Genomic DNA, 10000 nt, shown 5'->3' with positions numbered 1-10000 from the left:
GGGGCAAGCTGAACTACAAAAAAAATACCCTCAAATACGACAAAATACAATAAGAAACCCCCACCTCTGTAAAACCCGGAAACCAAAACACCATAAAGCCACCTTTATCAAAGGGGAAAAAAGGGAAAGGGGGTTTTGTTTCTAAAGGGCATGTTTTAGATTCTGTTAAACTTTTAATTTTCTATATTTGAAAAAATTTTCTACATTTTAAACAGAAACTATTTTTCACTGGAAAAAACTCTCAAACATTATCTATAGCTATATGATAGAGTTTTTTTTTTTGGGCCACAAAAATTTCCCTTGGCAAGGGAAGAGGGGAAACTAATAAAGAATTGGGCTAACAGGGTTTTGATGAGCTAAAAACCTTTTTTCCCAGGGCTGAAAAATGTATGTTCCAAAGGGTTTATGTACAATTACAACTCAAACTAGATTTACGTGCAAGGTATTTTTTGACGCCCATAAAAATTGTAAAATATATACTTTTTCTTTCCCTTTTTACTATTCCCCTTTTGTTTTGAAAATGAAATAAAAGTCAAAAAAAAGGGAATATCATCCACCAAATTACTTTACAGAAATTAAAAAACCCAAACAAAAAATAAATAATTTTTAAATTTTTTTTTTTTTTTTTTTAAAATTTACAAACCAATATTTTTTTAAATTTTATAATATATTGTATGAAATTTTTGGGTAAATGTTTTGGTTTGTATCTATTTATTTATCTATCTATTTAAGTGCATATGTATGTTTGCATGTATGTATGTATGTAGGTAAGTATGTGTGTATGCAAGTATGTATGTATGTATGTATGTATGTATGTATGTATGTATGTATGTATGTATGTATGTATGTATGTATGTATGTATGTATGCATGTATGTACATGGTGTGTTACTTACGGGTACATGGCATGCTCCGAGGATCTTTATGGGCGCGATAGTAGCCAGTGTCGCAACGGCACTCGGTGGCACCTGCATGAGGAGCGGCACTGTGGTCCGGGCATGCACGACATGTAGATGCACCCACAGCATCCTTGAACTTGCCTGGAGGACATACTGTAAAGAAGAAAAGAGCTTATAAATTCCTTGCCCAAAAGTAAAACCTTTTTCATTCCTGCACAAAATACACGATTTAACAAATAGGATAATGTCAATAAATATTGCGCAAGAGCTCAGTTCGAGAACAATCCGGTGTCAAACAAGTACTCAGTTACCCTCACGTCCCTTTTAAATTTTCAGATGGATGGATTGAGTTGAAGTTGTGTGTGTGTGTGTGTGTGTGTGTGTGTGTGTGTGTGTGTGTGTGTGTGTGTGTGTGTGTGTGTGTGTGTGTGTGTGTGGGTGTGTGTGTGTGTGTGTGTGTGTGTGTGTGTGTGTGTGTGTGTGTGTGTGTGTGTGTGTGTGTGTGGGTGTGTGTGTGTGTGTGTGTGTGTGTGTGTGTGTGTGTGTGTGTGTGTGTGTGTGTGTGTGTGTGTGTGTGTGTGTAGAGAGAGAGAGAGAGAGAGAGAGAGAGAAAGTGAGTGAGTGAGTGAGTGAGTGAGTGAGTGAGTGAGTGAGTGAGTGAGTGAGTGAGTGAGTGAGTGAGTGAGTGAGTGAGTGAGAGTGATGGCAGAGAGGGACACCAATACGTCCCATAAGAATCAAGGAAATTTTTGATGAAAAGTGAAACATCGAAAATTCAAATTAAGTGCGCATCTGTTTCATCTTTAAACAGAAAATCCGTCTATGTATTCAACTACTAAAAATAACTTCAGAAACCGTACCCCTGTCTCCCAATCTTCTTTTAGCGCTGATCGGCCACAAACCGTAAATCACAAACCCCATTCAAGTGAAATTGTGGAGAGTGAATCGAGCTAAATTGAAATTACAGAAGAGAGTCGTGGTAGGAGGAAAAATTGGTTGCCATAGTAATGGCATCACTGCACCAAGAGTTTAGCTTAGCAATATATTTTCCTTGCAAAAATTGCATCAAAAGAGTAATAGAAACACCGGAAAGAACGGGAAATAAGACGAAAAAACAATACATGACAAAAAGTGGGAAGCAATTGATTAACATAAGAAATAAGTTAAACGGAATCATGGTATAAAGGGGGAGGAAATGAAAATGAAGTAAGGGGTGGAGATAACAGCTAGTAAGGGGAAGAGAGGCGAGAACGCAGATATTTAATAGAGAGTAAATAAAGTGGACATGAAAAAGATAAAAAAGAGAAAATACATATAAATGCGAGTGGATGGAGATGCGAAGGAGAGCACAAACATTTAAAAAAGACGAAGGGGGAGAGGAGGGGAGCGAATGAAAAGGGAAAAGGGGAAGCGGGCGTGGAGAGCCCCAAGCGCCACGTGACGGTAATTAACCATTTCTCGTTACAATCACGCACCAATCAGCAACTACCACCACCACCACACGCACCAGAGACTATCAGTAACTACTCTTTAACCATCGCGTCAAAGACCGAAAATGAGGACGGGGGAACGGAAGTCTTTATAGACGAAAAGCGGAGTCAGCGTCAAAGCAGGATTTGCGACATAAAATACCGTCTAAAAAATCTTAATATGAATGTTACTGGCGGCTTCACCCGTAAGGCTTGTGCTATTAGAGTATGTGTGCGCATACGAGTGTGGGATGTTAGCTGCGCCCCCTGTAAGTTCACGTGGCGAGCTGTAAATCAGTTCTTCCTCGCCTCACTTTTATATTCCACCCTCTTCCATTACCCTTCTTTCCCCTTCACACCCCCTTCTATAGCCAGTTTCCTTAATCTCGTCTCCCATACTGATCTGTGCTTTTATATATTTTCTGTCTTTCTGTCTGTCTGTCTCCAGTTTCTAACCATTACCAAATTAACTCCCGGTTTCCCCTGACTCCTGCCTTTATCAACCCTGCTCTCCCCTCGACATTTCTTGTTCTTTCCCTTCCTCTATCCTACCATCACATCACCATTTCCATGCTTGGAAATCAATAAATCTTGCCAAAAACTGCATGTGAAACAAGGAAGGGGGCTAAAAGCCTGTTTGGGGTGCGCGCGCGAGTGCTCTTGTACGTGTATGTACAGTTCACTCGATGTCTTGTTTACCACTTCCTGTCTCTTGATTTTGGGCTTCGATCTAAGAGAATCTGATGCGTCCAATCAATTGACAACTGAAAAGACAGCAAGAAAGAGGAAAATGGGAACATGTAATACTTATGAGAGATATCGGCAGGAGATTAACAACCATAGGGCCATAAACCAAGGTGCTAAACCAATGCGATCGTGTTTCCAGTGTCTGTACAAACCTATTCTCTCTTCGCCCCCTCCAATTGGAAGCCCCGCTGGGACCGGGCGCCCTCTTGGGTCTGGCTCTCTCACCATTAGAGCAGGCTGATTACCCCCCTTGTTATCACGCTAACTACCTCTCTTCCTCCTCCCCTTTCTTCGCCTCGCCTTCGTTCTTCGCCCTATCCTCCTTTTCCCCACTTCCCTTCTCCACCCAGCGACAGCAAATAAAAAAAAGGTGGTAACGGGGGCCTAGTGGCTCCCTATGGTGCCACTACTGCGGGAGACGAATCTTTTTCCACTGATAAACATGGTACAGGTATGACATATAGATAGTGGGTAAGCAAGGGAGGGAGGGAGGGAGGGAGGGAGGGAGGGAGGGAGGGAGGGAGGGAGGGAGGGAGGGAGGGAGGGAGGGAGGGAGGGAGGGAGGGAGGGGGGGGGGGAGAGAGAGAGAGAGAGAGAGAGAGAGAGAGAGAGAGAGAGAGAGAGAGAGAGAGAGAGAGAGAGAGAGAGAGAGAGAGAGAGAGAGAGAGAGAGAGAAAGAGAGAGAAAGCAAGAAAGCAAGAAAGAAAGAAAGAAAGAAAGAGAGAGAGAGAGAATATCTTCCCTTCTGCGTCCTCGTCCACTGCCTTCGCCGCGGAGCCGGGCCCACACCGCTGCCAGACCACAGTTGATAACACAAATGGTGGCAATTACACTTAGGGGAAGCAAAATTACAGTATGTTTGTCGTCCCTTTGACCCCCCCCACGCCGCACGAGGGCGAGAGGAGGGTGAGAGCAAGTAATGAGGGAAGAGGGGAGGAACTGAGCGCGCGAGTGGAAGAGGGGAAAAACCGCCAAGAAGTTTTTCGCTTGCTTCTCCAATTCCCTGTTATTGTTATTGGTGCTATTTTATTTACTACTTTATTACTATTATTACTGCAGCTACTAAAATCTTTATCATTGTGAACACCATCATCATTATTATCATCATCATCTTCAACCTTATTATTATATCATAATCATTTCTCTTGATTCTCTTCTTGGCCCATTAATGTAATTTATTCCAAAACCACAACAAATGCAGCCACAGTTGTTGGGACACACCGACTACCAAACTATATTCGCAACAAAACGTAAATATATGTTAATTAAAGCGATCGTACTTATCACACTCGGTAGAAGAAAAAAACAGGAGGAGGAGGAGGAGGAGGAGGAGGAGGAGGAGGAGGAGGAGGAGGAGGAGGAGGAGAGGAGGAGGAGAGGAGGAGAGGAGGAGGAGAGGAGGAGGAGAGGAGGAGGAGAGGAGGAGGAGGAGGAGGAGAGGAGGAGGAGGAGGAGGAGGAGGAGGAGGAGGAGGAGGAGGAGGAGGAGGAGGAGGAGGAGGAGGAGGAGGGGGGGGGGGAGAAGGAAGAGAAGGAAGCGACTAATGAGGAGGAGGAATGGAACAGCAGCAGAGTGAGCATGTATTAGGGGCAAATAGCGTCCGTAGCTGCTCTCCTCGAGTCCACTCCCACCCCCCACCCCCTTCCCATTCCCTTTCGTCTCTTGGGTCGCGGGTCAGGTTACCAGGTGATGATGGTGCCCACAGATACCCTGAGCACCTTCATCTCAGAATACCCCTCTTTGAGGAAGGTAACAACGACAAGAAAGAAAGAAAAAAGAAAAAAGAAAAAAAAAAAAGACCGCGGAAAAGGAACGTATGCTGGAAGGAACGAACGGAAAAAGAAGTAACAGGAGTAGAAGAGAAGAGAGGCGGCAACTCCAAGGTTCAGAAAAACGAAGAGAACGTAGAAACATGACGAGCGAGAGGTCGGGTGGCAGCCGAGAGGGCGAGACACTAGACATATAAGTGCGTGGGCGTCTGAAGGAGCGGAGGCGCCCGTCGGAGGAGGGCGGCCGCCTCCACGCTCGCTCGCCCTCCCTTTGCTCTCCGGGAGGCGATTCGAGACCAGGCTGGCCCGGGCAGCTACGAGGGGCGGAGGCAGGCTCTCGCATGCACAGAACCCGAGGGGTCTCCGCAGTTGTAACAATCGCCGCAGAAATGATGTCGAGTTTAGATGTTATCAGTATTACTATAGTTGTTAATATTGTGATTATTAGCATCATTATATTATTATTATCAGTATTAATATTTCTACTAGCAAAACTATTAGTAATAATAGTAATAAATAATAACAACAATATTAAGTGTAGCATCAAGAACATCATTCGAAATAACAATAATTAGTTGTTATCATTAATGATGAAAATAATAACAGCTGTCATAAAATAATAGGAAAATAACGACAAAAAAATGCCTGGGATCCAATAACTAAAAAAAACAAAACAAGGGAAACGATAGTAATAATAACAACAAATAATATTAACAGTAGTATTATCATCTTCACATTATTGTCACTATAATTAGCATTGCTAATACTATCAAAATCATCATTACTATCATCATCACCATTTACATAATGATAATTTCCTTTCTCTCTCTATCAATGCTAATAATAATAATGCTAATATACTGACGATGATGATGTCCATTATTACTACAGCTACAGTTACAACTACAGCTACTTCAACTACTACTACTACTACTACTTATAACAATAACAACAATGACAGTAAAAACAAACAATAGCAACAGTAACATCAGAATCAGAAAAGGAGGCAGAGGAGGAAGAAAATGGTGGCGAAGACAAGTAGAGGAGGAAGGAAGGGAAGGGAGGTAGGCGTGTGAGGGCGAGCGAGGGCGTGGTGGGCCAGTAGCTTGTCCATTATCTGTCTCGTTAGTGTGAAGAGATCACTACACCTGCTCCTCTCTCTTCCTCCTTTTCTTTCCCCAACGCTCTTCTCTCCTTTCGTTCTCACTCGTGAAAATATCCCGGGATTTTTACTCTTCAGAGGGAGTAGCAAGGGAGGGGTAGCAAGGGAGGGGTAGCAAGGGAGGGGTAGCAAAGGAGGGGTAGCAAAGGAGGGGTAGCAAGGGAGGGGTAGCAAGGGAGGGGTAGCAAGGGAGGGGTAGCAAAGGAGGGGTAGCAAAGGAGGGGTAGCAAGGGAGGGGTAGCAAGGGAGGGGTAGCAAGGGAGGGGTAGCAAGGGAGGGGTAGCAAGTGAGGGGTAGCAAGGGAGGGGTAGCAAGGGAGGGGTAGCAAGGGAGGGGTAGCAAGGGAGGGGTAGCAAGGGAGGGGTAGCAAGGGAGGGGTAGCAAAGGAGGGGTAGCACGGAGAGGAAGATGAAGAGAAGAGAGAAGAGATAAAGAAGGAAGAAGAGAGAAGAGAGGAGAAGAGAGGAAAAGAGATAAAGAAAGAAGAAGGAAGAAGAGAGAAGAGAGGAGAAGAGATAAGAGATAAAGAAAGAAGAAGGAAGAAGAGATAAAGAAGGAAGAAGGAAGAAGAAAGAGGAGAGGAGAAGAGAGAAGAGAGGGGAGAAGAGAGGGGAGGATAAAGGAGAGGAGAGAGGAGAGGAGAGAGGAGAGAAGAGAGGAGAAGAGAAGAGGAGAAGAGAGGATAGAGAGAGGGAGAAAGGGTCACAGGCAAAGAATGGAGGAGGCGAGAGAAAGGAAGGGGAAGAGGGGACAAGGAGAAGGACTCGGGTTCTGCAACATTCCAAGTCTCGCTCGTAAAAGTAGAGGGTGAGTGTCATCCGAGTGGCGATAAGGGCGGGTTGCGGTCCCTCCGGTGTCTGGGCGCGTCATCTCGCCTCCCTCCCCGCAGATCTTCCCTTCGCTGCGTACTTTTTGGACGATAAATTCTACCTTCGCCAAGAGGGTTGCTTGTGTGAAACGAAATGCACGATTAGGGCATCTTATTTTGAATCTGACAATCACGTTCAGTACAAAACGTAACTGACTTTAAGTCACCGATGACGATGGTAATATTAATGGTAATTATCATAATGATATTGAAAAAGACTTCGACGCGACAGTAATGATGATTTCAATCGCCCCCCCCCCCCCCTCCTCCAGCTACCAATCTCCAACCATCCTCCTTCTCCTCCAACCCCCCTCCCCCCGATGTGGCAATTAAGGTTTGAGACGCGGCCATCATGTACCTGTCATCCAGGCCGGGTGATACAGCCCATCACAGCCAACACACTAATGCTGCCCACCCAACCTCCCACCCGACCCCGAGCCCGCACCGCTCCCTCGCTCGACGCGCCGCGGCTTTTCAGCTCGGCTCGTCCCTCTTCACTCCGGATTCTGCCTCCTTCCTGCTCCTTCCTTGTCCTGCTCTTCTGTCCCTGTTCTATGTCCCAACGCTCCTCTCAAAACCTCTTTTCTTCTTCCCAACTTTGGCTTCTACTCCTCTTTTCATTCTCTTTCTCCTGTTTGCCGCCGCCGCCGCCGCCGCCGCCGCCGCCGCCGCCGCCGCCGCCGCCGCCGCCGCCGCCGCCGCCGCCGCCGCCTCCTCCTCCTCCTCCTCCTCCTCCTCCTCCTCCTCCTCCTCCTCCTCCTCCTCCTCCTCCTCCTCCTCCTCCTCCTCCTCCTCCTCCTCCTCCTCCTCCTCCTCCTCCTCCTCCTCCTCCTCCTCCTCCTCCTCCTCCTCCTCCTCCTCCTCCTCCTCCTCCTCCTCCTCCTCCTCCTCCTCCTCCTCCTCCTCCTCCTCCCCTAACACGGATCCTCACGCCAGACTGTGATAATGCAGGGAACAGGTTTGGGGCATAAACTACCCCAAAAGATAATTAAATCCTCATCATTATTGCGGACCTCATTTGTGAGGCCACCGACTACGTCCCCGATGATGTATTGCCACTGAAATGAGGCTAGATATTCTTCTTCACTCCCCTCGTTAGCCTCCACTTCTTTACTAGGTCAACTTACCTCTTTTAATCTACGTTCGTTTTTCCCTTCTCCCTTTCCCTTTCCCTCTCCCTCTTGTCCCTTTTCCTCCTCCCCGCCCCGTGCCAACTAGCTTCCTCTCTGCCCCATCCCAATATAGAATGTTTAGCGACGACCGATGCCTCGTCTTGCAAGGACTAAGGCTCACCACCGCACCGGCATCGAAGTCTCCAAAGCAACCCGGGTATATATTTCACCTCTCTTTTTCCCTCCTCCTCCTCTTAAATCTCCAGCGGACGCACCACACACGCTACGAACAACGGACATGTATATTAATGGAGTGGGCGGTTGTGGGCGGGGATGGGCGTGTGGGGTGCACAACAGAAGCCGGTACTAACAGACTAGGGCGGCCACAATTACCATCCCCCTACCTCCTCCCCTTCCCCTTCGACCCACTCACTCCCCCCCATTCGCCCTTTCCTGCTACCGAGCATTCCGCATCTGCAGCAATACGATGTTGATGATAAAATATTGCTGATAATGACAACGATGATATCAGCAGCAATGATGATGAACGTTATGCCAAATCTCACAGATTATCTGGCAGGTAACGTGCCTGAGACAAAACCGGACTGAGAGCTGAGAGGAAAAAGAGGAAAGGATATTTGCTGAAGCAGCTGAACACCGGCCGCTGAGTTCTGAGGAAGACTTCCCATTGCAGACGAAGAGACTCCTTATGAGGGACGTGCAAGTATTGGAAGTATACCGCAAAGCAGCAGCTATACAAGTATTCCCACTAAGGTTTAGGGCATACTTGAGCCAATAAATCTACCCTTAAAATTCCACTGACTGCAATTAAGCTGAGACCGAAAAAAGGAGGAAGAAAAAAGAAAACTTTAAGTAGCTATCACTGGCTAATGCTATCAAGACGTTCCCTCAACAGTCTCACATCTCGGAAGAAAAAGCTGCAAGGCTAGAAGAAATAAAACATTAAAAATCCATAAATCGAGCAGATAACTTTTAATGGTAGTGTTACTGGAAGGGGTAACTGCGCCGTTCTCAGACTAGGCCTTGTGGGCGAGCTCGCCATTAAGTCGGGACGGCGTCTTGGCCCTTACGGATGCGCTCGCCTGGCACTCTCTCGCCCGCAATCGCGCTATCGCCAAACAGGCTCCACATTCATCATTAACTCAGACTGATTAATTTATTGACACCTTTGTCTATTTTCTTGTCGAGTCGAGGTTATGGCATGGAAGAGAAGCCTGGAAGAATGTCGAGGAAAGGAGATGGGAATAAGGAAAGACGAAAAGCAAGGGGGAGAGACCAGTAATAAAGAAGACAAGAGAAGACGGTCGAGCCATGGCACTCTCCGAAGAGTACGCCCCACATATGCGCACGCTGCGCACACCCGAGGATTGTAATACTCACACAGCAGCAATATTGCTAAGGGAGAAGAGGAATTCGAATTGACCTTGACATAAGGGTGAGGGATCAAAGGACGATAGAGAAAGGGGACTAGGGGGGAGCAGGAGGACCGAGCATCGCTGTTTGGGCATTCGCAGCACCGACATCGCATATTCTCCGCTCCGCGCTGCCGCCACGATACCATCTCCCTGACCATAACATTGTGTCATAAAAATCAGCTCTGGGGTGCGGTGGACGGGGGCCCTCTGGGGGTCCCGAGGGACCAGTCGCGTCGGGGATCCGGGGCCATTTGTCTCTGACAGCCCGGGTCGTTATTGTCGCGGACACGGCATTCCTGCGCCACGACCCCGTGCACCGCTCTCTCACGACCTTCGTTGCGTTAACGTCTTCCACGACCCTCGTCTACTACTCCCTACCTTGGCGACACGACCTCAACAACTCACCAATAGTTGACCGGAAATGCTTATACCTAAACTGAAGTCAAAGCTAAGATCTCGACACGGAGTAAAGCCGTTTGCCGTCTTCCCAGCTACATTGCAAGCCAAGCATCAAGACCGGGCGCACTAATCCAGTAGAC

At 47.0% G+C, this 10000-nt stretch overlaps 1 protein-coding gene across 1 annotated transcript in view; it reads right to left on the bottom strand.

The window, feature by feature from the left end:
* The window catches only part of LOC125045956 (ephrin type-B receptor 1-like), a gene marked incomplete at its 5' end in the record, with an annotated part of 36555 nt that overhangs the window by 19613 nt on the left and 6942 nt on the right, over nucleotides 1–10000 (bottom strand). The window contains one exon of the mRNA XM_047643551.1: nucleotides 896–1051. Coding sequence (XP_047499507.1) covers nucleotides 896–1051 — 156 coding nt within the window. The remainder of the gene's footprint in view (nucleotides 1–895; nucleotides 1052–10000) is intronic.

The sequence above is a fragment of the Penaeus chinensis genome, chromosome 38 (genome assembly GCF_019202785.1).
Source record: "Penaeus chinensis breed Huanghai No. 1 chromosome 38, ASM1920278v2, whole genome shotgun sequence".
Taxonomy (NCBI): domain Eukaryota; kingdom Metazoa; phylum Arthropoda; class Malacostraca; order Decapoda; family Penaeidae; genus Penaeus; species Penaeus chinensis.
Note: the sequence above shows the minus strand (reverse complement) of the source record. Positions and strands in the feature narration are given on the sequence as shown.